Genomic DNA, 26,355 nt, shown 5'->3' with positions numbered 1-26,355 from the left:
TAACGAAAATAGCACGCGACGCGCCAAACAAACTTTCAAGAACACAAGGAACTGTAAACGAACAGCTGTCAAAGTGCGCGCGCTCATAGAGACGGGGCTGTTTTGCGGCCAACAGCTGATGGCACCAGGGCTGCACCGCAGCGGGCTTTCAAACGGCACAACTACAGTGAACACACGAGTAGGTGAACGGTATTATTTAATTACTTGAGCTATTTGAAAACCGCCGATTGCCTGGTCCGCTCCGCCTCCCTCTCCTTGGCATCCGAGTCCGACTCGGAGGACGAGACCTGCCGCTTCCGGGCGGAGTGCTCCGATGGCTGGGCGCTGGTCAGCATCCTGGCGGCGATGCGCCGGAAGAACCAGAAGCGACTCAGATAGGCCTCCGCGCCCCGGCTGATGAAGTACAGCTGCAGTGGTCGCCTGCTCCTCTGCCTATGCAGCTTCTGCTTCGCCCTGCTGCGCGAGTGGGAGAACATGAGGTCCAGGGCGAAGGTGCAGTGCATCAGGTAAATGGCGCCGGCGTACAGAGCCACGATGGCGTTGTCCCGGCAGCACGCATAGAAGCTGGGCCATCGCTCAGTGCGGAACTCCTCCAAGGTGGCCACGTACATGTTGGCGTACACGGTGACCATGTGCAGGCCACCCAAGATGCCGCCGAACAGCGCCTCGTGCTTCATCGTCGGCCGCTCGGCGTAGAATGCCCCAATCAGGGATATGAAGCATATGATCACCGAGCCGCCGTACGTCCCGCACAGCAGGAAGATGTGCGGCACACCCTCCTCCGTGAAGCAGGTCCAATGGACGAGGCAGCAGCCCAGGCTCAGCAGCAGCTCCATCATCTTGAACAGGAACCAAACGGGCTTCTTAGAGCGCACCTGCATGTTTGCCCGAGCAAACGGTTAGACTACAATTGAGACAAGATACTATATGTGGATACATTTGGTTCCGCACTACGGACTTTTAGCTACAGGCCACCTACGACTAAAGCAAACTTACGACTAGGATTAAAAGTGTGGTGTGGTAAACTAAAAAGTTGCAGGAGCCTAAGGTAATCAGTACATAATGGTAATAAGTATTAATAAGTATAAGGTTAATAAAATAAGGTCGATCTAGTCTAGTGTACACTTTTGATGTTAGACAACTCAAAGATTACTTGCTCCTCCCACAATTTCTTATGCAAGCCATGCTCCGCTACTTGCGCCAGTACTGGGTGAACCGATGAATCTGCTCCACCAGAGCCGGCATCACCGCCGTAATGGAAACGTCCAGGAGGCTCTGCAAGTGCTGCACTGCCTCCTCGTCGGTGAGGCCCAGCTGCAGGTTCTCCTCCACCTTCTTGACCGCCTTGTCGGGCTCGAGGGCGATGTCCGGCACAGTGGCGTCCACCATCAGGGAGAACAGGTTGAGCATCACGTTGGCATGCCGGCGCAAGTGCAGGTAGGCCGTGTAGCACTGCTTGCGGAACTCGTGGTGGTGCTCGGAGCTGATGCCGCCCATGGCCTCCACCATTTCCTTGCTCAGCTTCATGGGCGGCGGCATGGGCTTGGGGTCGCGTCCCAGAATGTAGCCGAAATCGATGTGGAAGAGCTTGCCGTTGGTGGTCAGCAAGAGGTTGTCCAAGTGCCGGTCGCCCACACCTGCGAGGGAAGGCAAACGATTAGCGGAATCCACCTGGTTACACTCCTTTAGTCTCACCCAGCAGGTAGGTGATCACACAGTAGCCCGCGCAGCTCTTGATGTAGGTGTCCATGACCTCCGCCGAAATACCGTAGGGTCCATTGTCGCACGGATGGTGCTTGCGGAAGAAGTTGTGGATGTTGCCCTCCCGCGCGAGCACCTCCGCCACGGTGCAGGAGTCGACGTACTGGAGGAAGCCGTGCTTGGAGCTGGTGGCCAGCACTTTGTAGGGAGTCAGCTTCAGATCGAGGTTCTCGCGCCTTAGCAGCTTGTCCATCAAAGTAATCATCTGCAGGATGAGCTGATCCTGGCGCAGATCATCGCCGTGCTTGAAAATGGCCGCGTACTCGTGATGGGCAATCGAAGTGACAAAGGTGAGCCTGGGAATAGGATTACGTTAAGTATTCTGTGAGTGAGTAGTTTGTGGTTGGGCATGGCGTACTTGGCTGGCATCAGGGCGCTCTTGAAGAGCGAAGTGCGCATGGGCACGATCTTGGTGATGTAGATCTCCGGATCCAGGGGAAACGGAATGGGCTCGAAGTTGGTGAAGTTCACCTTGAACATGTCCTGTTCGGCCAACAGCTTCTGGAACTTCTCCGTCTTCTTATTGCGATTTCCCGGCTCCTTGGCCACTAGTTTCACCAGCTTGACCAGCTCGTCGATGAAACGCCGCTGCTTCCGGAGGTTGTAGAAGATGCCTCTCAGATTGAAGTTGCCTGTCCGGATGAGGGTATTTAAGAATTAGAGAATGAGCCAAGATTTCGTTGAATTGCACCCACCGTTCTCTAGCACCTTCAGAAACATCTTGAGCACCATGGCGTACATGTCGTGGGCCCTCTCGTCCTGCTTCCTCACCGACTCCACTTCCTCCACCTCGATGGACAAGTACCAGTAGAAGTAGTTGGCCAGCGTGGCGTTCGTGCAAGCGCGCTGGATCAGGAATGTGCAGAGATTGGCTGGAACACTGCCGAAGCTGATGCCCTCGGCCAGCATGAGGGCATTGGAGTTTGAGTCGCAGGGCAACGAGCTGCTGCCCGGAGTGGCGGGAGCAGAAGGGTTCGGCAGCGCAACCGATCCCTGACCACCACTGCCACTGCCACCCGCCGATCCGGGACTCACTGACTTATCGCTCTTGATGGCGGCTAAGACACTGGCCGCCCGCTGATTGGCTGGAATGACCGAGGCGTGGAGTCCACTGCTCGTGGCGCTCAGATCGGATAGGCTGCTCTGGTCCAGCAGAGAGCCGTTGTCGTCCAGGATGGACCGCACCACATCGCGCTCGGGAAAGATGCAGCCATGCAGGTGGACAATGTGCCGCGGATCCTCGTACTTCAGCGCTTGCACCAGCTGAAGCAAGTAGAGCAGCAGATCCTCGTCTGGCGCTTGGGCCAATCGACTAACTGCGTACTTTCGCACCTGGGGGTGCGTAAAAGTCGGACTCAGCAGCTCCAAGGCATCCTCCACGTCCATGGGCGCCCAGTTGGCCAGCATCCAAAGGGCCTGCGTAACCTCGTCCTCCAACTTCCAATTGATGCACTTGAGGAACTTGGTCAGAGCCTTCTTGTGCGAGGAGAGGTAGAAGCGGAACTTCCACACCAGATCCTGCTCCTCGCTGCTCAGAACATAGGTGGGTGGATACCTATAGACAATCGTGTGGAGCTGATCGCGAATGCTGCGGGAATGCCATGCGTGAGTTGACTTCTAATCTCTGAAGATTTACGGCTTACCTGGCTGTCGGCTTGGCATCTCTGTCCGAGATGCCTGAACGTTCCGAACGGGCCAATCGATGGTGTTTGCGCTCGACCAGGTTTTCCATTTGGATCTCGGAGTCCGGAACAGAAACCAGCTTAGGCTTGGCCGGCAGCTTGTATTTGACGTCACCCTCCGGCTCGAAGTAGACCACGGCGTACTGTAAGACAAGATACAGCTCAGAGCTGGCCAGGATCAGTCTTCCAATGACTCACGTTGTACATGTCATCCACCACGATTGCGGGAAACTCGATCATAAGGAACATATAGTCCGACATACGCTTCTCGCGCTCGTTGATCACCTCGATTTCGCGGAACGTCAGTCTGTCCAGCCAGTCCACCTTCTGCACCTGGCCGTTCCGGTGTTTCTTGGCCAGCTTTCCCAGGCGCTGCATCTGCGACTTAGACGACTCCTTGCCCTTGCCGGGCGTGCGACTGGGAAAGTTGCCATCACCCTCGACCCCCAGCCACACTCGCAAGTCGTACATTCCCTGGCGGAACATGCCGTCCTTGCCGAACATTGAGATGGAGGTGCCTCCGATGACCGTGGTCTGGCCAGCGCCCGAGCAGTCCAGGATGGTCAGCACCAGCATGGCGCTTCTGGGCAGGTCGGAGAACTGCAGCGGCAGCGTCACCCACTCGTTCCAGCTCCATCGCTTGCCGAACGCCTTGTAGGAGCTGGTCACTGGAAGGCAGTAGGGTCTGCCCTGGTTGAACACCTGCAGGCGCACCTGGAACGAGGGGTGCTCCTCGGAGTACAGGCCCGAGAATCTCAAGATCGGATCCTCCAGCAGTTTCTCATAGTCCGGCTGGCGCTTCTTCCCCTCGAGCGTCCCTCTGTGAAAAGCAGCAATATTGGTTGGATTCGCCAGTTCCTTCACGTTTTCCGAAGCCTTCTCCACTTACACCTTGATTTGCACTCGCTCGTGCAGCGAGGAGCTGTGTATGTAACGGAAATGGTCGTCGGGCTGGTCCATTTTCCTGCTGCCAATTCACTTTTTCATTTATGCGCAATTTTCGCGGAGCAGCCACAACAGCTGTCCACAACAGAAAACAGCTGTTTAGACGGCGACGCGGCGAAGTACAGTGGGCGCTGACTAGGACGTACCATGTTTTAGGCACCTATTAGGCAATCCATTCACCTTATTATTATTATATTATTATCGCGGTTTATTCTCAAAAATTTTCAAATATTTAAGCTTATTGCGTATTATGTGCGTTATAAATATTAATTTGTTTCTTATGCTGAAGTGTATAATTTTTTATCAAAGGGAGGGAGTTCTCTTGAACCATTAAGATTATTTACAAAGACCTGCATCATTTACATTTGTATTAATTATCTAAGTCAGAATGTCTTTCCAGGTGGATTTCCTCTTGTCTGCCTTCACAATCCGTTGCAGGTTTCTCCGTTTTGGATCTTTGCTCCTCCAGCAATCGCTTGAGCTGCTCCCTCTTGCCGCGCTTGAAGAACCGAAACTGAGGATTGTAAGACCACAGGACATGGCATCACTAGAACAAATTTCCTGAATATACACTGTACCAACCTTGTAGAGGACATAGGTCATCACAGCGAGCAGCAGGTGTCCAGTGATCAGGGCCGAAAAGATGTACCATATGGGGGGCAGTAGAGTCTCTGAATACTTGAAGATCACATTGGGCTTGATGTTCCGCTTGATGACAATTGATGTGGAGTCGCCTTTCTTGAACAGTACCACGTTGGTGAAGATGACGAAGTAATCGAAGCTATCCTTGAAATCACTCAATTCCACCTTGAAGCTTATCCTAAGGTTAATGGGCTGCTCCGGCTTCAGTTGCACCCGCATTTGCGATCGGACGCAGATGGTCAAGTTGCCGCGCAGGCAGTCGAGCACAAGAGTGCGGTCCGCGGGAAGATCCCCTTTGGTCTGGATATCGCTGATCTTCACATCCGGCATGATGCGATACGGATCCTGCTGGAGTTCCCTGCGCTTTCGGTTTGCTCTATGACTGGAGTCCTCCAAGGGGTACTCCTTAGCCAGGGTGTTATTCTGGTCATAGAGCTTGATGGGCACCAGGAGGGAACCGTGGGTGGCTTGCATCTGCAGACTGCTTATATTAAAGATGGTCCTGATCCCGGCGGATCCCGCTCCTCTATAAGCTATGGGTACATAAACGTGCACAGTGAGCTCATCTATGACGCTGGGCCCATGACTTTTGAACTCGTAGCTGTTGCTAACTTCCGCGGAGTAGGGATACTCCTTTAGAGCGATCTGTCCATCTGTGGGACCACTGAAATACCAAGTTGATTTAGTCGTATGCGCCCAATATCTAATGATTTTCCATTCAATCCTACCCACTGGCGTCGATTTCGGCTTCTTCCCTTAGGCTAATCGTAGTGTTAATGGTGTTATCCTTCAGATTCTGGTCCATTCCCGCAGAGGATACTGCTGCCTCGATGGTTAGTGAGTGACCACTGAGCTGGCTGACATCGAAGGTGATGGTTAGGGATTCGCTGTCTCCTCTGGCCAGCGCTAGTCCACCGTTCAGGTCGCACAGCATGAGCTCCTGCCGCACCCTGCAGTTCCCAGGAACCTTGGCGAAGGGCAGACGGACGGAGCTGGTCACCTTGAACTGGGCCACGTAGGCGGGCTCTCCGCTGTTGGTGATCTCGTACCTCATACTGAAGACTTCCGAGGTGCCCAAGGTGAAACTAGAACTGAGAAACACGCCTGATTAAATGGAATCGCACACTAATGATCGAGATCTCAGCTTACTTCACATCCTTGCTGCTCAGCTGCAAGTCAGATTCACACACTTTGCCGGCACATCCCGTTATGAAGCTGATCGTCTCCGTGGCATACTTGGGCTCCAGGGGATCGACAACGGCGCAGGATTCGCAGAATGCTTCGTGAGAACGGGGAATCTTCTTGGACAGTTCGTAGTGCAGCTGGAGATGAATGGGGGTGAATATGCCACCGGGGTCGGTCACCAACACCTCAAAGTGCTTGCAACTCTCGTTCAATCCGGCCTGCGCCTGGAAGAACTCCTCATTGGTGCGCATGGGCGCAAACACCGCCCGCTTCAGGGGCTCATCTATGGTTATCCGGAAAGTCAGCTCCTGCTGCTGCATCTGCCTCGCCTTGAAAGGAGTTTCCAGTCGGTAGCAGGCGAGCACCGACATGGTCAGATCCGGATCCGGCCTGATCTCGCGCCTTTCCGAGCGTACAGTAGCATGGATTTTGACCACTGGATACGCGCGATACAGATACACTGCCTCGGCACCGGGCGCTCCAATCGCCAGGTCATTGAATCCGTTGCCATCTATGTCCGATCCGCGGGAGAGGGCTTGTCCAAACATGTAGTCTCCGTATGGACCCGGCTCCCGCGAGGGAGCATCCAGTCGCTGGCTCGGCTCATCCCCCAATCCGTGCTCGCTACCCAGGAAAATAAACACCGCCCCGTTTCCCGCGAAGGGCGCTCCAACGGCCAAGTCTACACGTGTTTAGGAATAATGAACTATACTACTATATCGCATACCCGCATACCCTCGCTTACTCACCGTTGTATCCGTCTTGGTTGATATCGCCCAGTCTTGAAAGCGAGCTTCCGAAACGGGCACCACTGCTCAATGGCAAGCGAATTATCTTTTTCTCGAAGTTCAACTGAAGCGAGAAAAAGTTTGACTAATGGCGATTATGGGGAAATCGGTTTACTCACCAATCCCTTGTTGATGAACACGTATATGGCACCCACGTCGTGGTAGTTCCCTAGAGCATTGAGGGGCGCGGATACGACCACATCCGTTAGTCCATCGCCATTGAGATCTTCCGTCACCACGGAGTAACCGAAGTACTCGCCCAACTGCTCGCCGAGGAACACATGCAGCTTACGGATGGACTTTCCCACCACGTCGAAGATGTATGCCTCGCCGGAATTCAGGTCGGAACGCGGCGCGGTGGTCACGTAGAGCAGACTGGTCCGGTTGTCTCTGCTAAAATATCCGGAGCTCAGGGCGTAGCCGACGTATGTGTAGGTCTTCTGTTTCCAATGCGTCGGATAGAGCATCTTGGGTACATACTCATCTCCTCCGCGGTGCTGGTGAACTAACACCGATCCCTTCCAGAATTTGCCTACCGGGGCGCCTATCAGGAACGCCGAGTTGTCGTCCGTAACATGGGCACTGAGTCCCAGCACGTCCATGCGTGATTGAATGGAAGGGAGTGGAATGATGGAGCTCACGTCGCTCAGCGGAGTAGCGTCTGCAACTGTGTCCCGAACCAAGTAGCAAGCTCCATGCATTTTGCCGAAGAATTTCTTAAATGGCACGAAAAACCGGGGTGCGCACACGAGCAGCTTGTCCGTATCCTTGGTGCCGCCATCCATTGAGCCGCCCAGCCACTGGAATTCCTTGCCCTTGTCGTTTAAGACGTAATGCGAGCAAGATCCAGTGGCCAGGGAGCATCTGAACACAGCTCCAGTCTCATTGATGCTGCTTTGCGATTCCAAGGGAGACTGAGCCCGAGGAGCTCCCACAAAGATGCTGCATTGATCACGAAGTTTTGTTAGAAGGAACTTCATGGCATTTCAAGGGCAATCACCGTCTGGGATCGATAGCTTCACTAGGATTGGATCTCACCTGGTTGGACGGATGACGAGCGAGTATCCAAAGTAGGAGCTTCGCAGTTGGATCATTCGGGTTTTTATGTGCTTTGGAGCATCTATCACTCTATTCGGGAATGGCGAAAAGTTCATTGCTTCGCTTTGGTATTTGAGAGCCAAAAAAATTAGGAACAAAAGCCGATGCATTTTCTACTTAAAGTTTCAGGGCTTATTTTAACAAATATTACTGCGGATGGGAATGTGCCTGCGAGCTCGGAGGCAGGCGAACTGAAACAAGACGGGATGTAGAAGTCTAATGTAGCTTAGCAAACTTAAAAAAATGATAACTTATCATTGAAAAGTATGAGCAATTAATTTGAATTTGATGTTCATTCAAATTCAAATTTGGATGCTACTTATCTTAGGGCTAAACCAAAAATGTCTTCGACCTATATATTATACACATTAAAAATAAATGTTACTTAATAAAACTAAGGAAACTAAAAATTTTGGCGTGATTTTAACTACTATTTTATGCTCTTCACTATTATTTTATTTCGCTTTTATGAATTTTTGTGTTAAGCCAAGTTTCAATACACGCAATACCTATTTTGTAGGTCTTCGTTATATTTACTTTTGAATTTCAATAAAATTGGTTTTTCAAATTTCAATTCGCCGCAACCGATAGGAACTGTAGTTGCGGCGAAGAAATGGAACTGGAACCGGAACCAGCAACGAACCCCGAGCCCGAACCGGTTCCGCGTGGCGCGTGTTTGGCCAGCTGTTGTTCTTTTTGCCTCGCTCAAAATTAAAGTTTTGTTTACCTCGCTTTGACCGAACTGAGATGTCCACCAACGCGGCGATAGATCTGGCCCTGGACCGGGTGGACTGGCGCGACCTGGCCGCGCAGACGGAGGAACAGCCGAGGGTGTATACGCCGGGCGAAGTGCTGATGCCGGAGGCGGGATTCATGCGTGGCCACGGAACCTTCGTCGAGGACGAGAACATCAAGTCCTCGGTGGCCGGGGTGATCCAGAAGGTCAACAAGCTGATCTCGGTGCGCCCGCTCAAGAGTCGCTATGTGGGCGAGATCGGGGACGTGGTGGTGGCCCGCGTCAGCGAGGTGCAACAGAAGCGCTGGCGAGTGGACACCAATTCCCGGCTCGACTCCATCCTCCTGCTCTCCTCTGTGAATCTGCCGGGCGGAGAACTCCGGCGGAGATCGGCGGAGGACGAGCAGATGATGCGACGGTACTTGGACGAGGGCGATCTCATCTCCGCCGAAGTCCAGGTGGGTACTTCCTAACTTGCTGGTACTGGAGCATTCATATAACCTTTCTTCTCTTGCCACCAGAACATCTTCGAGGAGGGCTCCCTTTCGCTGTACACGCGCAGCTTGAAGTACGGAAAGCTGTCGCAGGGCATCCTGGTCAAGGTGTTCCCCGCTCTCGTCAAGCGCCGCAAGATGCACTTCCACAACCTGCCCTGCGGCGCCTCCGTGATCCTGGGCAACAATGGCTACATCTGGATATCGCCGACCAAGGGCCAGGAGGAGGAGGGCGGCGAGGGAGGATTCGCCCAGAACCTGAACGAGCATGTGCCGCGCGGGGAGCGGGAGGTGATCGCCCGGCTGAGGAACTCCATCCTCGCGCTGGCCAAGTGCAAGCTGATGATCTACGACACCAGCATCCAGTACGCCTACGAGGAGTCCCTGCGCTACGAGGCCCACGAGCTGCTCCAGCAGAACGCCATCTACGACATCGGCCAGCAGACGCAGGCTCGGCTGAGGGACGCGGACGAGTAGTATGCATATATATTTTATACTCAACTAGCTTAAATAGAGGTTAATGTATTTTCCACCGTCAAATGAAAAATGAACATTTCAATGGGTTCGAAATTGGCGGATTTCAAAACTGCATCCGTGGGCTAAAAGTTTAAATACACTGAAAACTATCGCAAACTTTCTGTTTAATTTTTTTAAAAATATTCATTTGATCTTTGCTGAATTTGTGTTATAACCCCTGGTTGTCCAATAAAAAAATTTGAAGAAAAACATGTGTTGCATATGAGTTAAGCATTAATGGCGTTAATATAATATACATACATTATCACAGCATTTTAGTTTTAGTTGAAAGTTTCGACTTCAAATTACTTTTAGTTAAAAAGCAGCTAACATATCGATATTTTACCGAGACACGCACCAAGTGGCGTCACACATTAGCGATACGGCAACGCCCTGGCGGTTTGTGCAAATGAAAAGTGATTTTGCCTGGATGATAAAGGCACTCGGCATTATTGTTTATTTTTATTTCATCCCATATAAGTGTGAAGTTTTATTTGTGACTTATGTATACTTGACTGCGTGAAATAAAAACAAAAAAGTTTGTCAAGCAAAATTCACGCAGAAACATCGATATCTGCATAGTGCACATCGCTAAGCGACGCCAAGCGATTGTTTTCCTTTCGTTTGTAATCTTTTCGCACTTTGGAAGTGAATTTCCGCGTTTCTACCGCCGCCCGGAACGAATTACCGCCAATTGCCGATGGCCGCGAAACTGGAGGTGCGTGAGGCGCTGCTGATCGAGAAGAAGGTCTGCCGCTTCTGCCTGACCGAGCAGAAGCTGGCCTCGATTTTCGAGGAAAATCCACGGGTGAAAACAACCGCCAATCTGCCGCTGCAGATTATGGCCATCACGGCGATCGAGGTAAGCGGCTCCATCCATGGGTTCTGGCTTGCACTAACCAACGCCACGCATAACTTGGCTAAGAAGCCGCATCGCGGGTTTCCGCATCGACTGCGAGGCGTCTTGGCTAAGTTTCCCCGCTCCCAACCGGCCCGCCTCCCTTTTCCAGCCGAATGTCCTTGGAGAGTGCGACCAGGACACAGCCCAATTGGTTGGCTAATCATTAGGCTTTCCCTTGTTCTGCTGGTGCAAAGAAAAATAGAAATCTCTGCGATTTGGGGCAACTGTACTGGTCCACACGCACACTAGTGCGTCGTCAACAGCTGATCGCCTTGACAGCTGTCAGTTGTCTTTGGCGCCAAATTCAAATCGAGTTCATATTTAATTGCATCAATAGTACCATCGATACTTATATTTACTCTAAAAATCATTATTTGGTTAACTGCTGTACTACATTTTTTCTCTTAATTAGAAAATGAGAGAGAAATTTCTTAATGAATCACTAAAGTTTCGCAAAATTTCACTGATTCAGCCAAGTCTTCATTGTTAACTTCTATTTTCCATATCAACTCAACCTGGCCCATTCAATTTACAATTACCTGTGTTTACAAATCGTAATCTAGTTTGAAGATGCTTAGATCGAAATCACCCGTTTACTTGGGGAAGTGGGTTGCAATGTTTTTAATTCATTTTTATTCATATCAAATATAAATGTTTGCGTGTACATATAGGTATGTATGTATGTATAAATCTTCATTGTATAATCTTATCTCAAATTTGTGGGTTTGCTATTGGCAAGGTGTCGCTTATCCGTACGGAAGTCATCTAAGTGGGTAACGAATTTCGTCAATGATAAGGCCGAAATGGGCGTGGGACAGGGAGGGGAATGAATGAAAGGGAGTCGGGTGCTTCAATATCCATCGGGATAATCGCACGCGTCAGCTAAAACTAGACTTGAAGTGAATTGGAATCCAACGTGAATGATTGTGGGGGATGGTTGTACAACCTGTGTTGAAAATTCTTCGAAGGGAGATCTCTTCCTAGCCAGCCTTATTCCCGTTCGGCTTGTCGCCGAAGCGCAGTATGCGCGTCAGCATGGAGGTGAGGCACGGTATCTGCTTCTGGCGATCCATCATCGGTGTGGCGGGCACGTTCGACTCAAAGTCTAGGGCTACGCGCTGGTTAACGAATGTAAGCAGGGTGAGCATGTCGTACTTTTTGCCATTGGCGTTCAGCTCGCGGATCAGCGACTGCATGTACCAGGAGCCGTTGTTGATGTTGCGCCAGGAGAAGTAGCCTAACAGTGCGAGAATGCTAGTGAAAATCTTTAAAATGGTTGTCTAATCATATTCCTTACCCGGAATGGTCGAGTAGGAGAAGAGAAAGTCGGCGTGTATTGGTATCTTGTAGCTAGTCGAGGACTCCCCGTCCGTCTCGGTAACGCCCTTCTCCAGGGTGATCCCTCCGTCCAAACGGTCGCCCTGGCAGGCTTGGATGAAGAACAGCTTCGGCTTGCCCGCCAGCGAGGGGCAGAAGGTGGCAGTGAAGTAGTGCCAGATGTTGTCCAGTTTGTACTGCGTATCCTTGGCGTATAGGTAGCCGTGCTCCCCGTGCGAGAGTATGGCCACCGCAAGGCAGTCGTTGTCCGTGTGATCCAGCTCGGCGGCCTTCTCCACGTGCTTCAGGATGTCCCTCAACTTGCAGTCCTTGTGTACGGACACCGCGAATCCCAGGTTTTCAAAGGCCTTCTTCAGCTCCTGGGCATCGACATTCGTTCCGGTGCGGCTCTTCAGCGAGGGTATGTCGAAGAATTCGTGGTTGAAGATCAGCGCTACTCCGCGGTGCTTGTGACTCATGTTGTATTCGCTGGCATAGCGCTCCACGGGCATTCGAGCCACAAACTTGTTGGCCGGCAAGGGGCTGGGAAAAGGAAATCAGAATCGTAATAGCCATTTGAGCAGCATGATAAGATAAGGTATAGGTCAAACTAATCGATGATTGGGTATTTAATTATTTTAAAATAAACTTGTGAACAATAGAATTATAATCACAGGCAGTATTGTCACTGATCGAACTTATTTGCTTGCTTAGAAGATCCTATTATGAGTAACTTATCGATTTTGCCAAAAATTTGTCATGATCAATCGTATTCGTAATCATTGATTACGAACTTTGGGGTTTCAGCCATTTTAACAACATTATAAAGATTCTTTAAAATGGCCAGCAGCACACATTGATTTTAAATGTTTACAAGAGCAAGAATATAAATAATGGCTGATTATAAAATAGATCGTGGAATGAAAATAGAATAATTAATACAAATTAATGTATGCTGCATTTGAGACTAGGATATTACAGTTATGCCAGCACTCGCAGTACAACGACGCATTGATAACAAAACACAGAAGCATAAAGAGAGAGATGGGAGAGGGAGAGAGCGAGGCACATGGACTCACCTCTCTGCAGTTGCACCACCAACAACAAGAGACTGCGGCGTACAGCCCTTGGCATCGGTATTATCAGCCATAAGAAAGCTGCCCCGCTTTTCCGATCCGTTCGGGCTGAGAATGCCAACTCCGTAGTTTCTGGTTACGCACTCGTCGGTCATCTTGCGCCCCTTTTCTTGCTTAAGTTCTTGTTTTGATTGTTTGCGTTTCTCCTTGTGTTTCCTCTTGCCTTTTGTTCGCTCCCTCCTGCTCCTCCCTCGCTCACGCGCTGCTCGTTCCTTCCTTTTCTCTCTCTGCAGTTGTTGCGCCCTTTTTGGTCTGATTCTTGTTTTATTCTGGCACTGCTTCTGTTTTCTATTGCTCTGCGTTGGCCAAACTTTGCGCAGCGCAGCTGTTTTGCGCTTCTCAGCCAGCTTTTGTCGGCTTTCGATCGAGCGAATGTCCTTTTATGGCTCACAATCGGACGTGTTTAATCAATCAATTAACGGAGGTTAAGCGTGCTCTGAGCGGCGAAAACAAACTGCGATTGCATGTAGTCGTGTGTATGCACTTGCCGCCAAGCGGCGATGGCCGCCCGTCGATAGCACTAATCATCGATTGGTAGTCATCGATTAATTTGTAGAGGGTGTTCTGGTCCTCGGCGCCTTTTTTAAATTTAAACTTTAACATTATATTGTTAATTTTACGGGAAAGAGACATTTATGGCACGCACTTAGTTGCGTTTAATTTATTATGTAGCGAAAAACATATAGGGGATTTCCACGAATAGTTCTTCATTATTTGGCTTAAGCACGTACTTCCCCGAATAAATGTAGCTTCCTAGTTAATCACGCATTTATCTAATCTTACATTCAAAACAGGTCTACGCCGGCGACGGAATGCCGGGGCATATCTGTCTGGAGTGCCGCCTCCTCTTCGAGCACTGCTACCGCTTCAAGCAGATGTGCAAGCGGGCGGAGACCCTCCTGCGCCAGTATCCGCTCACGGGTAACTGGCCGTCGCCGCTGGAAAAGCCCCGTGCGCCCATGATGATGGGGCCCAAGAAGTTGCTGGTCGTGCCAACAAAGGCAGCCGAGCCAAGCGAAACACCCAAAAAGCTACTGAACACAATGGCCAAATCCAGTAGTCAGGTGATCATCGAGGACGTCCAGGTGCTGGAGAGCGCCATGGTGACCCACGGGACGGTAGCAGGTTCCTCTCCAGTGCCACGTCGTTCGCACGCCTATGAGCTGAAGGTGGATAACAACCAGGAGCTGTCCATGGACGATGTGCAGAGCATGCTGGAGGATATGGCCAGTGAGCTAGAGAAGGAGTTCCCCGAAATCCCTCAGAAAGCATCACCCGTTAAGCCGAAGGTGCTGAACAAGTCCTCGATTAGGATCTTGAACAAGGGACCCGCCGCTCCGGTGGAACCGCGCCTGGCCACCCCCAAAGTCAAGCGAGATGACAGTGGCAATGTGGCAATAGTGACAGAGGTTCTGGACTCGGATCTGCCATTGGACGATCAGGATGATCCGACCAAGAACGCCGAGAAAGTGGTCACCGACGTGTTCCCCTGTCCCGATTGCGAACGCTCCTTTCCGCTGCAGCAGCTGCTCGAGATCCATCGGCTGAATCACACTCGCTCGCGCAGCTTCCAGTGCCTCCTGTGCGAGAAAAGCTTTTTCTCCAAGTACGACCTGGCCAAGCACAACTTCGTGCACACCGGCGAGCGGCCTTTCAAGTGCGCCATCTGCTCGAAAGCCTTCACCCGGAAGGCATTGCTCCATCGCCACGAGCGAACCCACACGGACGTACCCAAGTTCATCTGCGTGTACTGCGAGAAGCCCTTCCTTTCGCGCCAGGAGATGGAGAAGCACACCGAGCGGCATCAGAAAAAGCGTCCGTTCCAATGCGGCGTCTGCACCAAGTCGTTTGCCTTCAAGCAGGGATTGGAGCGTCATGAGGTGAGTTGACGAGCATATTTATGTGTTCCCCGGCTAACAATCATGTCCACTTTCAGACTGTCCACTCCACCAATCTTCCCTTTCCCTGCCAGCACTGCGAGAGAAGCTTTTCCACCGCTTCCAAGCTGGCCCGCCACCTGGTTGCTCACGCCGGGAAGAGGGCGTATCCCTGCAAGTACTGCCACAAGTCCTACATGTTGTCGCACCATCTCTCGCGCCACCTGCGCGTGCACACACAGACTTCCGACGCCTCGTTCGTGTGCAGCGAGTGCAAGGTGTCGTACAACAACTACAATGACCTGCTGGAGCACGCGCTCATCCATGCCACCGCCAGCCTGAAATGTCCCATGTGTCGGAAGCAGATCGAGGATATCGACAGTGTCGAGAGCCACATGGATCAGCACAAGCAGAGCGAGCGCCATGCCTGCGAGTTCTGCGACCACATCTTCTTGACGCAGAAATGCCTGCAGCGCCACATCGAGGACGATCATGTGGTGGACATGGAGCCGTACCAAAACCAGTTCGAAGACGACGGCGAAGGAGAAGGCGGCGTCGATGAGAAGGAGGAACATCTCGACGATTTTGAAGACCTGGACAATGCGAAGCAGGAGGAATTCGTGACGGAATATTTAGAAGACGATGCTCTCTATGAGGACCACCTAGACGATAGCGACGAATCCTTCACGCCGCCGCCTCCGAAGCAGCGTAAAACCAATCCTCCCAAGGACGCCCAGCAATCCGTGCGCCAAACTCGCAGTCGGGATGCTCAAAGAATCACTCCGAAGACGGGAAAGAACGAAGGCAAGCCTCATCACAAACTGGAACGCAACCTTAAGAATCGCAGATCCGCAAAATAATGATAGCAGTTGAATAGATTGCTTGCGGAAAGTGCATCCGTGCTTATGCTTAAATTTAAATTCTATTTAATTGTAACTTTTAATTTTTCCTTTAACCGAAGGCCTTTTAAATAAACTCCTCACCAGAATTCCGCTGTCGCTCATTGAAATGTTCGTTACCTGCCTTGTTATGTGTCCCACATATCAGATTCTTTAAGGGATCCCTCCTCGGTCTGATTTGTTCTTTATTGAAGCGCCAACTGGAGTTTGGGTATATGTGTTTTCTGTGTATTTCCGCGTAAAGTTCAGTTTACATTAACGTCTATCACTACCAAACAACGAATACATCCCGCAGAGGGAACCGGAGGCGGTGGCCACCTAGTGCTCGTAGCCATCAGGCAGGGCGTTCACGTGGGGGTTGTGGAACAGGCTCTTCTGGCCCTCGCCCCAGGGGAAGCGCTTCTCGCGGCGGCGCAGGTAGTCGTACTTGACGAACTCCTGGCGGGGCTTGTCGTGCTCCTCCTGGTGCTTCAGGTAGGCGTTCAGCATGCACAGTCCGACGGCGGGCACGGCCACGAAGAAGGACAGGCGCTTCCACACCTTGTAGCCACCTGGAGGATGAGATGAGCATGGGAAGTTGTGTTATAAGAGCGAATCCTTCTCCACAAATCGATCTTGCCCAAGGGCCAAATTACATAACCTTAACCTTACAAAAGGCGACGAATTTGGTCATTGGAACGCTGGACGGACACTTACCGGAGTGCTCGCCGGCCACAGCGGCGGTTCCGGACATATTCCGGGCGGCAGTAGCGCCGAATTGGCGGCGAATTGCGTGGTTTAGAATAGCGGACATATTTTCAGTCGATTCTTGGCCCGAATGAAAATTTGCTGTTTTGACAAGTAAATAGGGATGGGCTACATGCAAGATGTCGTGACTCGTTCACTGAAGATATCGATAGTGGTTGGCCGTGATTTCTAAATTATGTACTGCGTAGCTATTAATTCGATTAATATAAATAAAAAAGCAAATAAAACAATTCTATGCCAAATTGTAAATAAGTAATTTGTTGTATTCTCCCTTTGCTGCCGTGACACAGCTCTAACTAATCGACGAGTTATCGCCTCACGCGCCCACCGCCGTCGATAGCTAGGTACTGTGTGTGCGGACTATCGAGGCTGGAGTCGGCTACCAATCGTCCATCCACAACAACAACGTGTCGCGTAATTATTTTCCCCTCTTGTTTATAAAATTCAGTGCATCAGATTGTAAATACACTGCACACCCTGCAAAGCCACCGCAGCACCTCGAACCTAAGCAACGAACGGGAAAATCATTATCGTACGGGCAGTGAAGCGCAGTTAACCAGGAGCAACAACCAATCCAAGTACAAAGTCGCCACAAAACGTCAGTTATTCACTAAGTGCACAGTTCGCCAGCGGACATAACGGTCGCTACACTCGGAGAAACCACAAGTATTAAGGACCACACAGTCCACCAATCCACCAGTCCACTGCCATGGCCGCCAACAACTTGCGACAAATCCCGCTGACCTGCAGTGGCCACACGCGACCCGTGGTCCACCTGGACTTTAGCGACATCTGCGACGCCGGCTACTTTCTCATCTCGGCCTGCAAAGGTAAGGTCCGCGGGATCGGCCAGCCAGTCGCATGCGATTAGCCGTCCTTGCGCGCTATTTATACACCACTTTCCGTCGTCGCACAGTGGTTGTCATAATCATCGGATGGGGTTAAAATCGCAAGTGCATCACTGACCAACTGGGACACAACGCAGATCCCGTAGGAAATAGATTAAAGTAGTGTTTCGATATAGCAATAGTTTCATGCCCATACAGTAAGTGTTCTGATAAAAACAGGCAGCTACTTTTGCTTATTGGTCAAATTTGTAGTAAAGTTTTCTAGGAAGGGCAAATAATGTTTTACGCAGAAGGCCATGTCGAAAAACAAGTTATGTTGTCCGTGTTCTTTGACGGATTGTTGTGTTCGTGGGAAAGGTGCTGCATCAGAGCGGCATGGAATCACATGAACGACAGGCGGGCCAGCACGATGTAGCATCATGTCTAGCCTGTGGGAAACCTTGACCCAAATGCAAAGTCACTCATCGCGAGCGAAACCTGTTTTCTGCGAGTGCGAAACCCTTTTGCCTGCCGCCACTCGCATGCTACAAAACTCGCGTTCTTTGCCTTGAGGTGTCAGCCAGTCGATGCGATTGCAATTGCCATGGCAGTTGCAATTCGTTAGCTATTGCCTGTTTTTTACAGGCACTTTGCATTCGTGGCTTTCGCAAATGCTGCTTTTATGCGGAAAGAGCGCTCGTTCCCACTGCAAGTTCAAGTTGACTTCGTTATCGCCTTTTAACGTACTCGCTTCCCCTTGTTTAGCAACTTTTCGAAACTGCTCGTTCAGGAAGCACCTTGGAACTTCTATATTTATATGCTGTGTGTATATGCAGCTGCCGTTTGTCTGCCGCCTGGAAGATTCTGCTCGCTGGATACACTTTCCCGATCCCGATCCGCTGCAATTTATTCGGATACAGCATCTAATGTGGGCTTAATTCGTGCGGTACTCACTGCGATGAATCATTCCAAGTTTAAGGCCACAGTAATTGTATAAATTAGAGTGGGAAATTACATAGTATACATTACTTTATTAAGTGCTCTTGTTAGAAAACCTTTCTCTGCAAAGTTAGGCTATAGAATTCCAGGCAAACATCAGTAGAAGTCCTTGAAATGGCGAGAGTTGTGGGATCATTTATCACACATATAGAGTGCATTGATGATGTAGCTCTGTTCGAACTAGCAAGCCGCGTCCCTGCACTGCAGCACCCTGCATCCCGATCCCGTCGAGCGCGACAGTGCAGTGCGGTGCGGTGCCAGTGACGTGAACTTGGGAGCTCGCTTGCATGATTGCGAGCGGCAGGCGGCCAGGTCGTTGGCCTTGGCGGCAGGCATTGAGTCAAGGTGGCTTCCGTGCGCTAATTTATGCACGCACGCTCGGCGGCGGGCGAAAGCGAATGCAACTGACCGAGAATCGTGTATTGTGAATCTTGCAGATGGCAGCCCGATGCTGCGGCACGGCGACACCGGCGACTGGGTGGGCACCTTCGAGGGACACAAGGGCGCCGTGTGGAACGCCACGCTGAACCGGAACGCCACCCTGGCCGCCTCCGGAGCGGCCGACTTCACCGGCAAGGTGTGGAATGCGGTGACCGGGGCCGAGATACACAGCTTCCAGCACAAGCACATCGTGAAGAGCGTGGCCTTCGACAGGGATTCCGAGAACATAGTGACTGGCAGCAACGAGAAGCTAGTGCGGGTCTTCAATCTGGAGCAGCCCGAGGCGCAGCCGGAGGAGTACGCCGGACACACGGGGGCCATCAAGCGGGCGCTCTTCTGCCGCGGCGACAAGTGCATCATCTCGGCGGCCGAGGACAAGACCGTGCGCCTCTGGGACCGCATGACGGGCATCGAGGTGCAGCGCCTGCAGTTCAACAGCAACCCGAACAGCCTGGAGATCTCCAGCGACAACCACATACTGACCATATCGCACGGCTCCTCGATTAGCTTCTGGGAGATCGACACGCTGAAAAAGCTGAAGGAGGTGAAAGTGCCGACAAACGTGGCGTCGGCCAGTTTGCATCCGGATAAGCATGTGTTTGTTTGTGGCGGCGAGGACTTTAAGATGTACAAATTCGACTACATCACAGGAAACGAAATTGGTATGTACCTCCTCACATGAGTCGTCTCAATTCCAAGGCACTGTGTTCTGTTCCCCACAGAATCTTTCAAGGGCCATTTCGGACCCGTGCACAGCGTCAAGTTCAGCCCGGATGGGGAGCTCTATGCCAGCGGCTCCGAGGACGGCACTCTCCGGCTGTGGCAGACCACTGTGGGCAAGACCTACGGCTTGTGGAAGTGCACGGAGCCCGCGGACCTGGGCAATTCCATCAGCTCGCCGCGCGAGGTGCAGGCGAACTGATGTTGGCGCAGCAGGAGTCGCTGCTACACAGCCCACGCTGCACCGGCGACGCAACGGAAGGGCACGTGATTCGGAGCTACGGCTGAGATCCGATTATCAGAACAAGAACAACTCGTAGTGCGGGCTACAATAACGATTCTTCATATTCCAACGCTGAACTCTCTCATTGGCATTAAATGATAATCACAACACACAAAACTACATTGTGAAATGCAATAGAAATAAATAACTTAAGTGTCGCATTCGTGACTGGATGTGAATGGGTGCAAGGGTGCCCGCCCGGGGCTTAGACGTGGGTGCCTGTGGCCCAGCCATGCAGGTAGATGGTGGTGAAGTTCAGCAGTGGTTCGCCCTGGTGCACATCCGCGCGGTTCTGGAGGTGATCGAACCAGCGGGAGAGATTCAAGTACGACTCCTTATCCACCGGCGAAAGGGATTTCTGGAGGGGTTCACACGGATTAGATTTCAGGGTGTTCTGAATGGAAAATAAGAAACTGGAACTATGCTCACCACAAGATCGTAGATGGCATAGTAGACGGCCAGGTCGGCCAGCGTGATGAAGTGGCCCACTAGGTAGGATTTGCTGGCGAAAAGTTTGTTGAAGTCCGCCAGAAGTTGCTTGGACACATACTTGTCCTTCGAGCCGGGCGCCACGTAGAGCACGGAGAACTCGATCCACTGGTACACCTGGGCCTCCACCTCCCGCGACGCCCTGCTGTTCTGGGCGGTCTCCGACTTGGACTCGCTGGCCAGACTCTCCAGAATCGTGGCGAATCCAGCCACGCTCTTCTTTTGGCCACTCGTGCGCGTTACGACCTTCACAACAGAAAATGAGTTGGTGGGGCGGTGAGAATCGTTCGATTTTCAGGGTCAGCGGTGTGTGCATACCTGCTCCTCGTTGAGGTGCACCTTGCCGGGATTAACGCCCAGGCAGTTGGCTATCTTCTGTACTGTTGCAACGTCGCACATGGTCAGCGAAATTAAAGATATTGTATTTGGCGTGCAAAATTGCCAGAAACGATAATACTCCAGATTAGCAGACAGGGTTGCACCAATTGCCAGGCAACTATCGATAAGTGTGCACAATCGATTATAGATATACCGAGGCGCCAAGTTTAAGAGGCACACAATTAATTTATTTTTAAATGTTCATAAGATATTCAGATAATACTACTTATATCTAGTGACATTGCCCTGAACCGACTTGGACAAGGCTTCGTAGGTGACATCGTATTGCAGCAGGAAGATAAAGAAATCAGCAGAGGCCACCAACAACTAAATTGGTTAAATAATTAAAGTTATTTGGAATAAAGCAGTAGCTCAAACTTACAGTGGTTAAAAATTTGAGGTCCAGATTTATGACTCCACACACCACATGCTGCCGCACATTCGTCCGCATTTGGACGATGAAATGGGTAATGGTATCCTGAAGATCCTTTCTGGCACACGACACTCTACTCAATAAGGTCAAGCACCTGGAATACTAAGGAAATACATCTCAGCTACAGTTTGATCTTCTTTAGGGTTTTCCCACCTCATTCTGGATAATCTGGTTGAAGTGCAGGATGCTGCAAACCTTTCCCACGTGCATGGCCAGCCAGAGGAGCATGCATACCCACTTGGCGAAGTCAGCCATCGAAGGATTCTCAATGCCCTGATAGACGAGGAACAGAACGAGATTGAAGTTCAGGAAACATCCCACGAAGAGCAGTAGGATGGAGTACTGAAAGATGCGGTTCACCACCTTGGTAAAATCAATCAGATCCGCATGATGCATTCGGATTTTCTGGACCTCCGATATTCGGGGACTGTGTAAATGAGTTAGTTCCCATTCCAGGTTTTCGGTTAGTTGCCTTTGACGCCAAGCGATTCCTTGGAGCAGCAGGTAGTACTGGACGAAGGATATGCTACTTATGATATTGGGCATCACGTAGCTGTTGATGCTCAGGATCGACCTATATACATCGCAGTTCCGGGTCCAGATGTTGAAGAAGATCGCTAGACAGGCGAAAATCCCCACCAGAAACAGCTGCAGCCTAATAAATCCCTTGGTTCTGCCGCAGTCTATGGTATAGGCTCTATCCAGGTCGGATCTAACGATGTTCGTCATCAGCTTCGGAGCCCAGTTCCTGCACTGCCAAGTGAGGAGCATGATGGAAAATATGTGAACTACATAGATGGCGGACTCGATGGCATACAGATAGCGGTCCAAGGACACCCTCTGTGTGGTGACGAGCACGAATTCCCAGTAGGAGCCCAGGATGAACGATCCGTACCACAGAATCATCCAACTCAAGTGGACCAATCGATAGAATCTGTTGGGACAGCATGGCAGAATGGTTATAGGTGCCGTATTTGTCGAAACGGAGATGAGTAGTAACCAAAATAGAGTCCTGTGAAGTTCTTTGTATCTTTCTGCATATTGCGGTTTGAAAGAAAATGGTCTGCAAGTGAGATTTATCCAGATTTATCCATCTCAAGACACTATGCCTACTCACCCTTCCCTCGGAGAAGCCTTAAGTCTAGCGCCTGCCGTTGCTAGTTTCTCTGAGCTCCGCATGATGACTACTTAGGATTTAGCTTGCTGGAACCATTTAGGCCTGTCACTTCCTCCATTCTAATCATCAATCACACCAATAATAGGTAAACCCTTGTCGCCACTTCGTCATTAATTAAAGCGGGCTCAGGATGGACAGTTCGTACTGGGAGAATCTGCTGCTGACCATCAACCGGTTCCTGGGCGTGTATCCAAGTGGGAGAGTGGGCGTGCTCCGCTGGCTTCACTCCCTTTGGAGCCTGTTCCTCCTTATGTACATCTGGACTGGCAGCATTGTCAAGTGCTTGGAGTTCACAGTGGAGATACCCACGATTGAAAAACTGCTCTACCTGATGGAATTCCCTGGAAATATGGCCACCATTGCCATCCTGGTCTACTATGCCGTGCTGAATCGTCCACTTGCTCACGGAGTGGAGCTCCAGATTGAGCGGATTATCACGGGACTCAAAGGCAAAGCTAAACGTCTGGTTTATATAAGACATGGTCAGAGGACTCTTCATCTAATGGCGACCACTATAGTCTTCCATGGCCTGTGTGTTCTGGTGGACGTGGTCAACTACGACTTCGAGTTCTGGACCACTTGGAGCAGCAACAGTGTCTACAATCTGCCTGGACTAATGATGAGTCTGGGGGTGCTCCAGTACGCCCTGCCCGTCCATTTCATGTGGCTGGTGATGGAGCAGATGATTATGTGTCTCAAGGAGCTGAAGTTACTGCAGAGACCACAGCAGGGTGCGACCAAGTTGGATGCCCGCTACGAGTCCGCCTTTGCTGTCCTAGTAGATGCGGGTGGAGGATCTGCTCTGATGATTGAAGAGATGAGATCGGCCTGCAATCTTATCGAGCTGGTCCACAGCCAGTATCTATCGAGATTTGGTCTCTACCTGGTGCTAAACCTGGTCAATTCCTTGGTCAGCATCTGTGTGGAGTTCTACTTGATCTTCAACTTCTTTGAGACTCCTCTCTGGGAGGAGACCGTGCTCCTCGTATATCGCCTGCTCTGGTTGGCCATGCATGGCGGACGTATCTGGTTCATTCTGGCGATCAACGAGCAGATCCTGGAGCAGGTAATCCACAGGATTCAAATATCATTCTACCTGTTTTTTATATAGAGCACTCCAAATCCTAGAAATGTAACCTTTGCCAGCTGCTCAACGAGTTGGAGGTGTGCAGCTCCCGCCTGGAGAGGACCATTAATCGCTTCCTGCTGCAGCTCCAGCGGAGTATTGACCAGCCCCTGGAAGCCTGCGGAATCGTCACCTTGGACACTCGCTCGTTGGGCGGGGTAAGTGGGTGGCAGCCGTCCCATTAACCCATTAACTTTCTAGCCTTTGTTCATCGACAGTTTATCGGCGTCCTGATGGCCATTGTCATTTTCCTTATTCAAATCGGACTGGGCAATAAGTCGCTAATGGGCGTTGCCCTCAACAGATCAAATTGGGTTTACGTTTGAGGAGGTGGGGCTATCATTTACCATTTGCCTTCTGGAGATTGCCGGATGGGTCGGAAGCCCATCGCTACACGGGTATGAAGTTGGAAGGTCCTGGGAATGATCCTTTCATGAAAGGACTTTTCCGGTCCTTTGTCCCTAATATCTCATCGAAATCAATCAAAGCATTAAAGTACTAATGGAGTCCTAGCATATAAAGCAACTAAATAAAAGCAGTGACCCACTGACCACGATTTTCATTTGGTAAATTAATGTCCAAGGAAAGAGTCTTGCTTTGGATTAGAGGAGCCGCTGCCAGGACCCTTCGAGGACTCCTGGCGCTCCTCTGGTTGGTCTTGGCTGGCTGTGGCAGGTACTTCGGCCGCTTAAGGGATGTCGTGGCCCAGGCAGGAGCTGAAACTGGACTCCTGGCGCTGAGCTTGTGCGTTAACAGAAGTATCCATCTGCTGGAGCGGCTGTTTTGGCTGGCGGTGGTCATAAGCAGTGTGATCGCCGCCCTGGTGCTCAGTCGCCTCCAGTTGGAGCGCTACTTCAGCTCGCCCACCGTGATTTCCGTGGACCGAGACTACCGCGGCTGGAACGGATCCCTTCCAGCAGTCACGCTGTGCTACTACGACCACATCGACTCCTTCAAGGCCAATGAGTACATACAGGAGGTGTGGAATGTGTCCATCATCGACGAGGACTACTTCTACTTCATGGACTTCCTGTACGCCGTGGTGAACGCCACCGCGGGCAACTACGCCGAGTTGGCCAAGTTCGCGGAGGACGTGCGCTTCGACCAGATTGACCTGTACGAGATGATCCAGCGGGTGGACAGGCCCTTCGAGCAGGTCATCAGCAGCTTCGACGCCGGCTTCCAGGTCCACGTCCAGAGGGTGATGACGGAGCGCGGAGCCTGCTACGCCATCAACTCCCCCATGTCTACGGTGCTGAGTGGCCAGTGAGTGCTCAGGGAATGGGTCTACTTCTCGCTGATCCTGCCATCTTCCATCTTTCAGACCCGTTGCCTACGAGCTGATGCCGCAACCCCTGTCCTGTCAGTATGGAAAGCAGCAGTGCTACATCCGCATGGATTTGTATGAGAGCACGGGCGTGGTGGGTGATGCACAATGGCCTCCATTGAGTAGAGTCTCTGAACTGAACTATAAAATCAACCTTTCAGCTGGACGTGCACTCCCCATTTGAGGTTTCGGCCACAGAGGCGAACATTGTGGCCCTCCACAAGTCCGACGAGATAACCGCCTCGTTCAAGGTGCTGGAAACGGTGTAAGTAGACCAGACACCCCACCATTCCCCACATCCGCACTACATTGCCCCATTATCCGTCCAGACAGTCATCATAGAGGGATTGATTTATATGCTCCTCCATCTCCAGGGCATCGAAGAACTTGCGCCAACTGAGCGTCGCCCAGCGCAAGTGTGTATTCAACAACGAGGAGACGTCCAACCTGAAGGTATATATATGCACATATATACTCATCTTATCTGGGGAAAGCGGCCTGCGTTTCGGTTCGGCGGGTAAACAAATTTCCCAAGTCAAATGGAACAGCAGCTGATAAGTGGTATCAGTGCAAGGAACCCATATTTCACAGCAGCTTCTTGGATTCTCTGGAGGAATGTGGAGTTATCTAAGCACGTGCTGGGATGCTCCACTTCATCACACCTATTAGAATCATTCAGTTATCCATTTATTTATTGCACAGATCTACAGTAAGTCCCTGTGCCTGGCCAGATGTCGCGCGGTGATGGCCCTCGAGATGTGTAACTGCGTGCCCTTCTTCTACCCGTACGTGGATGGACCCAGCTGCAATCCCGCCGGATTCGAGTGCCTGCTGGACTTCAAGTGGCCCATCTGGGCGCTGCACATCTGCAAGTGCCCCTCCACCTGCACCGAGATCGAGTACACCATGCAGACGGTGAAGAAGAGCTCGTGGGGCGTGAAGAACAACGAGGAGGTGGCCAGCAGCGAGACCGCCACCTCCAGCTTCCGCTGGGATCTGATCCCACCCAAGGTGCGCATGCGACGGGATGTGGTCTACAGTTTCGAGGACTTAGTGGGTGAGTCCGCTGTAGACTTTCTATGTATTTATGTCCTATAGCACTTGTGCTCCACAGTATCCTTTGGAGGAGTCTTGGCACTCTTCGTGGGCGTCAGTGTGATGGGCCTGGTGGAGATGGTTCATGTGCTCGTCCACAACTTGCTGCTGGACGTGTTCACGCTGCTCCGCCTGGTGTGGGTTCGACTGCGGCGCTGCTGGCGAAGAGACGACCACAAGCGGGAGGCCAACCAGCACCACCATGCCCATGCCCATGCCCGACTGCATGACTTCAACGAGCGCCTCTCTTTGGCTGCCACCGCTGAACTGCCTCCGTTCGACTACGTGAATTGATAAGCGACAATTAGCTGGCAAACCAAATGCGGTCAAAAGTTT

General features: G+C 51.3%; 12 protein-coding genes across 12 annotated transcripts; 5 read left to right on the top strand and 7 right to left on the bottom strand.

Annotated features, from left to right (window-relative positions):
* Window positions 1–179: 179 nt before the first annotated feature.
* On the bottom strand, window positions 180–904 carry LOC117138638. The gene has a single exon (XM_033300850.1). It carries the CDS (start codon window positions 879–881, stop codon window positions 210–212), a length of 672 nt encoding a protein of 223 aa, XP_033156741.1. The 5' UTR covers window positions 882–904; the 3' UTR covers window positions 180–209.
* Window positions 905–910: 6 nt separating this feature from the next.
* LOC117138634 (phosphatidylinositol 3-kinase catalytic subunit type 3) lies at window positions 911–4,473 on the bottom strand. The gene is made up of 7 exons (XM_033300846.1): window positions 4,333–4,473; window positions 3,642–4,263; window positions 3,405–3,586; window positions 2,457–3,349; window positions 2,120–2,393; window positions 1,696–2,057; window positions 911–1,637 (listed from the first exon to the last, which is right to left on the bottom strand). The coding sequence occupies exons 1-7, from the start codon at window positions 4,401–4,403 to the stop codon at window positions 1,192–1,194; spliced, it is 2,850 nt and encodes a 949-aa protein (XP_033156737.1). The 5' UTR covers window positions 4,404–4,473; the 3' UTR covers window positions 911–1,191.
* A 156-nt stretch (window positions 4,474–4,629) lies between these two features.
* LOC117138492 (integrin alpha-PS5) lies at window positions 4,630–8,903 on the bottom strand. Its single transcript, XM_033300622.1, has 8 exons — window positions 8,829–8,903; window positions 8,042–8,292; window positions 7,123–7,945; window positions 6,965–7,067; window positions 6,180–6,897; window positions 5,759–6,121; window positions 4,971–5,694; window positions 4,630–4,902 (listed from the first exon to the last, which is right to left on the bottom strand). Exons 2-8 carry the CDS (start codon window positions 8,209–8,211, stop codon window positions 4,759–4,761), a joined length of 3,045 nt encoding a protein of 1,014 aa, XP_033156513.1. The 5' UTR covers window positions 8,212–8,292; window positions 8,829–8,903; the 3' UTR covers window positions 4,630–4,758.
* Window positions 8,764–9,964, top strand: LOC117138495 (exosome complex component RRP4). The gene is made up of 2 exons (XM_033300625.1): window positions 8,764–9,295; window positions 9,359–9,964. Exons 1-2 carry the CDS (start codon window positions 8,849–8,851, stop codon window positions 9,806–9,808), a joined length of 897 nt encoding a protein of 298 aa, XP_033156516.1. The 5' UTR covers window positions 8,764–8,848; the 3' UTR covers window positions 9,809–9,964.
* A 558-nt stretch (window positions 9,965–10,522) lies between these two features.
* LOC117138493 (zinc finger protein 623) lies at window positions 10,523–16,066 on the top strand. Its single transcript, XM_033300623.1, has 3 exons — window positions 10,523–10,709; window positions 13,996–15,081; window positions 15,138–16,066. The coding sequence occupies exons 1-3, from the start codon at window positions 10,548–10,550 to the stop codon at window positions 15,936–15,938; spliced, it is 2,049 nt and encodes a 682-aa protein (XP_033156514.1). The 5' UTR covers window positions 10,523–10,547; the 3' UTR covers window positions 15,939–16,066.
* Window positions 11,355–13,690, bottom strand: LOC117138494 (caspase-1). Its single transcript, XM_033300624.1, has 3 exons — window positions 13,145–13,690; window positions 12,046–12,608; window positions 11,355–11,985 (listed from the first exon to the last, which is right to left on the bottom strand). The coding sequence occupies exons 1-3, from the start codon at window positions 13,294–13,296 to the stop codon at window positions 11,729–11,731; spliced, it is 972 nt and encodes a 323-aa protein (XP_033156515.1). The 5' UTR covers window positions 13,297–13,690; the 3' UTR covers window positions 11,355–11,728.
* A 76-nt stretch (window positions 16,067–16,142) lies between the features above and the next one.
* Window positions 16,143–16,823, bottom strand: LOC117138496 (cytochrome c oxidase subunit 6A, mitochondrial). The gene is made up of 2 exons (XM_033300626.1): window positions 16,674–16,823; window positions 16,143–16,528 (listed from the first exon to the last, which is right to left on the bottom strand). The coding sequence occupies exons 1-2, from the start codon at window positions 16,768–16,770 to the stop codon at window positions 16,296–16,298; spliced, it is 330 nt and encodes a 109-aa protein (XP_033156517.1). The 5' UTR covers window positions 16,771–16,823; the 3' UTR covers window positions 16,143–16,295.
* Window positions 16,824–17,068: 245 nt separating this feature from the next.
* Window positions 17,069–20,155, top strand: LOC117136923 (serine-threonine kinase receptor-associated protein). Its single transcript, XM_033298059.1, has 3 exons — window positions 17,069–17,554; window positions 18,988–19,653; window positions 19,714–20,155. Exons 1-3 carry the CDS (start codon window positions 17,434–17,436, stop codon window positions 19,911–19,913), a joined length of 987 nt encoding a protein of 328 aa, XP_033153950.1. The 5' UTR covers window positions 17,069–17,433; the 3' UTR covers window positions 19,914–20,155.
* Window positions 20,032–20,949, bottom strand: LOC117136924 (eukaryotic translation elongation factor 1 epsilon-1). Its single transcript, XM_033298060.1, has 3 exons — window positions 20,802–20,949; window positions 20,424–20,729; window positions 20,032–20,352 (listed from the first exon to the last, which is right to left on the bottom strand). Exons 1-3 carry the CDS (start codon window positions 20,880–20,882, stop codon window positions 20,200–20,202), a joined length of 540 nt encoding a protein of 179 aa, XP_033153951.1. The 5' UTR covers window positions 20,883–20,949; the 3' UTR covers window positions 20,032–20,199.
* Window positions 20,950–21,073: 124 nt separating this feature from the next.
* LOC117138078 (putative gustatory receptor 59f) lies at window positions 21,074–22,520 on the bottom strand. Its single transcript, XM_033299902.1, has 4 exons — window positions 22,412–22,520; window positions 21,448–22,357; window positions 21,244–21,396; window positions 21,074–21,188 (listed from the first exon to the last, which is right to left on the bottom strand). Exons 1-4 carry the CDS (start codon window positions 22,471–22,473, stop codon window positions 21,084–21,086), a joined length of 1,230 nt encoding a protein of 409 aa, XP_033155793.1. The 5' UTR covers window positions 22,474–22,520; the 3' UTR covers window positions 21,074–21,083.
* Window positions 22,521–22,601: 81 nt separating this feature from the next.
* LOC117138077 (putative gustatory receptor 59e) lies at window positions 22,602–24,147 on the top strand. Its single transcript, XM_033299900.1, has 3 exons — window positions 22,602–23,537; window positions 23,600–23,755; window positions 23,816–24,147. The coding sequence occupies exons 1-3, from the start codon at window positions 22,602–22,604 to the stop codon at window positions 23,921–23,923; spliced, it is 1,200 nt and encodes a 399-aa protein (XP_033155791.1). The 3' UTR covers window positions 23,924–24,147.
* Window positions 24,147–26,313, top strand: LOC117138076 (sodium channel protein Nach). Its single transcript, XM_033299899.1, has 6 exons — window positions 24,147–24,863; window positions 24,922–25,018; window positions 25,086–25,189; window positions 25,299–25,377; window positions 25,627–25,981; window positions 26,039–26,313. Exons 1-6 carry the CDS (start codon window positions 24,172–24,174, stop codon window positions 26,311–26,313), a joined length of 1,602 nt encoding a protein of 533 aa, XP_033155790.1. The 5' UTR covers window positions 24,147–24,171.
* Window positions 26,314–26,355: the final 42 nt, after the last annotated feature.

The sequence above is a fragment of the Drosophila mauritiana genome, chromosome 2R (assembly GCF_004382145.1).
Source record: "Drosophila mauritiana strain mau12 chromosome 2R, ASM438214v1, whole genome shotgun sequence".
NCBI lineage: Eukaryota > Metazoa > Arthropoda > Insecta > Diptera > Drosophilidae > Drosophila > Drosophila mauritiana.
The sequence above is the reverse complement of the archived record's forward strand: the minus strand, read 5'-3'. Positions and strand labels throughout refer to the sequence as shown.

Bases quoted from the DNA above. Each gene is read 5' to 3' on its own strand.
- LOC117138638 (XM_033300850.1), bottom strand. From the start codon at position 881: ATGCAGGTGCGCTCTAAGAAGCCCGTTTGGTTCCTGTTCAAGATGATG.
- LOC117138634 (XM_033300846.1), bottom strand. From the start codon at position 4,403: ATGGACCAGCCCGACGACCATTTCCGTTACATACACAGCTCCTCGCTG. The intron at 4,264-4,332 runs GTAAGTGGAGAA...TGCTTTTCACAG, and splicing joins GAGCGAGTGCAAATCAAGGT to AGGGACGCTCGAGGGGAAGA. The intron at 2,394-2,456 runs GTGGGTGCAATT...TCATCCGGACAG, and splicing joins TCTGAAGGTGCTAGAGAACG to GCAACTTCAATCTGAGAGGC.
- LOC117138492 (XM_033300622.1), bottom strand. From the start codon at position 8,211: ATGCATCGGCTTTTGTTCCTAATTTTTTTGGCTCTCAAATACCAAAGC. The intron at 7,946-8,041 runs GTGAGATCCAAT...TGATCAATGCAG, and splicing joins CTCGTCATCCGTCCAACCAG to CATCTTTGTGGGAGCTCCTC. The intron at 5,695-5,758 runs GTAGGATTGAAT...TTGGTATTTCAG, and splicing joins GCCGAAATCGACGCCAGTGG to TGGTCCCACAGATGGACAGA.
- LOC117138495 (XM_033300625.1), top strand. From the start codon at position 8,849: ATGTCCACCAACGCGGCGATAGATCTGGCCCTGGACCGGGTGGACTGG. The intron at 9,296-9,358 runs GTGGGTACTTCC...TCTTGCCACCAG, and splicing joins TCATCTCCGCCGAAGTCCAG to AACATCTTCGAGGAGGGCTC.
- LOC117138493 (XM_033300623.1), top strand. From the start codon at position 10,548: ATGGCCGCGAAACTGGAGGTGCGTGAGGCGCTGCTGATCGAGAAGAAG. The intron at 10,710-13,995 runs GTAAGCGGCTCC...CATTCAAAACAG, and splicing joins TGGCCATCACGGCGATCGAG to GTCTACGCCGGCGACGGAAT. The intron at 15,082-15,137 runs GTGAGTTGACGA...GTCCACTTTCAG, and splicing joins AGGGATTGGAGCGTCATGAG to ACTGTCCACTCCACCAATCT.
- LOC117138494 (XM_033300624.1), bottom strand. From the start codon at position 13,296: ATGACCGACGAGTGCGTAACCAGAAACTACGGAGTTGGCATTCTCAGC. The intron at 12,609-13,144 runs GTGAGTCCATGT...TCCTTTTCCCAG, and splicing joins GGTGGTGCAACTGCAGAGAG to CCCCTTGCCGGCCAACAAGT. The intron at 11,986-12,045 runs GTAAGGAATATG...TCGCACTGTTAG, and splicing joins CTCCTACTCGACCATTCCGG to GCTACTTCTCCTGGCGCAAC.
- LOC117138496 (XM_033300626.1), bottom strand. From the start codon at position 16,770: ATGTCCGCTATTCTAAACCACGCAATTCGCCGCCAATTCGGCGCTACT. The intron at 16,529-16,673 runs GTAAGTGTCCGT...CTCATCCTCCAG, and splicing joins TGTGGCCGGCGAGCACTCCG to GTGGCTACAAGGTGTGGAAG.
- LOC117136923 (XM_033298059.1), top strand. From the start codon at position 17,434: ATGGCCGCCAACAACTTGCGACAAATCCCGCTGACCTGCAGTGGCCAC. The intron at 17,555-18,987 runs GTAAGGTCCGCG...TGAATCTTGCAG, and splicing joins TCTCATCTCGGCCTGCAAAG to ATGGCAGCCCGATGCTGCGG. The intron at 19,654-19,713 runs GTATGTACCTCC...TGTTCCCCACAG, and splicing joins CATCACAGGAAACGAAATTG to AATCTTTCAAGGGCCATTTC.
- LOC117136924 (XM_033298060.1), bottom strand. From the start codon at position 20,882: ATGTGCGACGTTGCAACAGTACAGAAGATAGCCAACTGCCTGGGCGTT. The intron at 20,730-20,801 runs GTATGCACACAC...TCTGTTGTGAAG, and splicing joins TGCACCTCAACGAGGAGCAG to GTCGTAACGCGCACGAGTGG. The intron at 20,353-20,423 runs GTGAGCATAGTT...GAACCCCTCCAG, and splicing joins ATGCCATCTACGATCTTGTG to AAATCCCTTTCGCCGGTGGA.
- LOC117138078 (XM_033299902.1), bottom strand. From the start codon at position 22,473: ATGCGGAGCTCAGAGAAACTAGCAACGGCAGGCGCTAGACTTAAGGCT. The intron at 22,358-22,411 runs GTGAGTAGGCAT...TCTCACTTGCAG, and splicing joins AAGGCTTCTCCGAGGGAAGG to ACCATTTTCTTTCAAACCGC. The intron at 21,397-21,447 runs GTGGGAAAACCC...GTATTTCCTTAG, and splicing joins ACCAGATTATCCAGAATGAG to TATTCCAGGTGCTTGACCTT.
- LOC117138077 (XM_033299900.1), top strand. From the start codon at position 22,602: ATGGACAGTTCGTACTGGGAGAATCTGCTGCTGACCATCAACCGGTTC. The intron at 23,538-23,599 runs GTAATCCACAGG...TCCAAATCCTAG, and splicing joins ACGAGCAGATCCTGGAGCAG to AAATGTAACCTTTGCCAGCT. The intron at 23,756-23,815 runs GTAAGTGGGTGG...GTTCATCGACAG, and splicing joins ACACTCGCTCGTTGGGCGGG to TTTATCGGCGTCCTGATGGC.
- LOC117138076 (XM_033299899.1), top strand. From the start codon at position 24,172: ATGTCCAAGGAAAGAGTCTTGCTTTGGATTAGAGGAGCCGCTGCCAGG. The intron at 25,019-25,085 runs GTGGGTGATGCA...TCAACCTTTCAG, and splicing joins TGTATGAGAGCACGGGCGTG to CTGGACGTGCACTCCCCATT. The intron at 25,190-25,298 runs GTAAGTAGACCA...CTCCATCTCCAG, and splicing joins TTCAAGGTGCTGGAAACGGT to GGCATCGAAGAACTTGCGCC.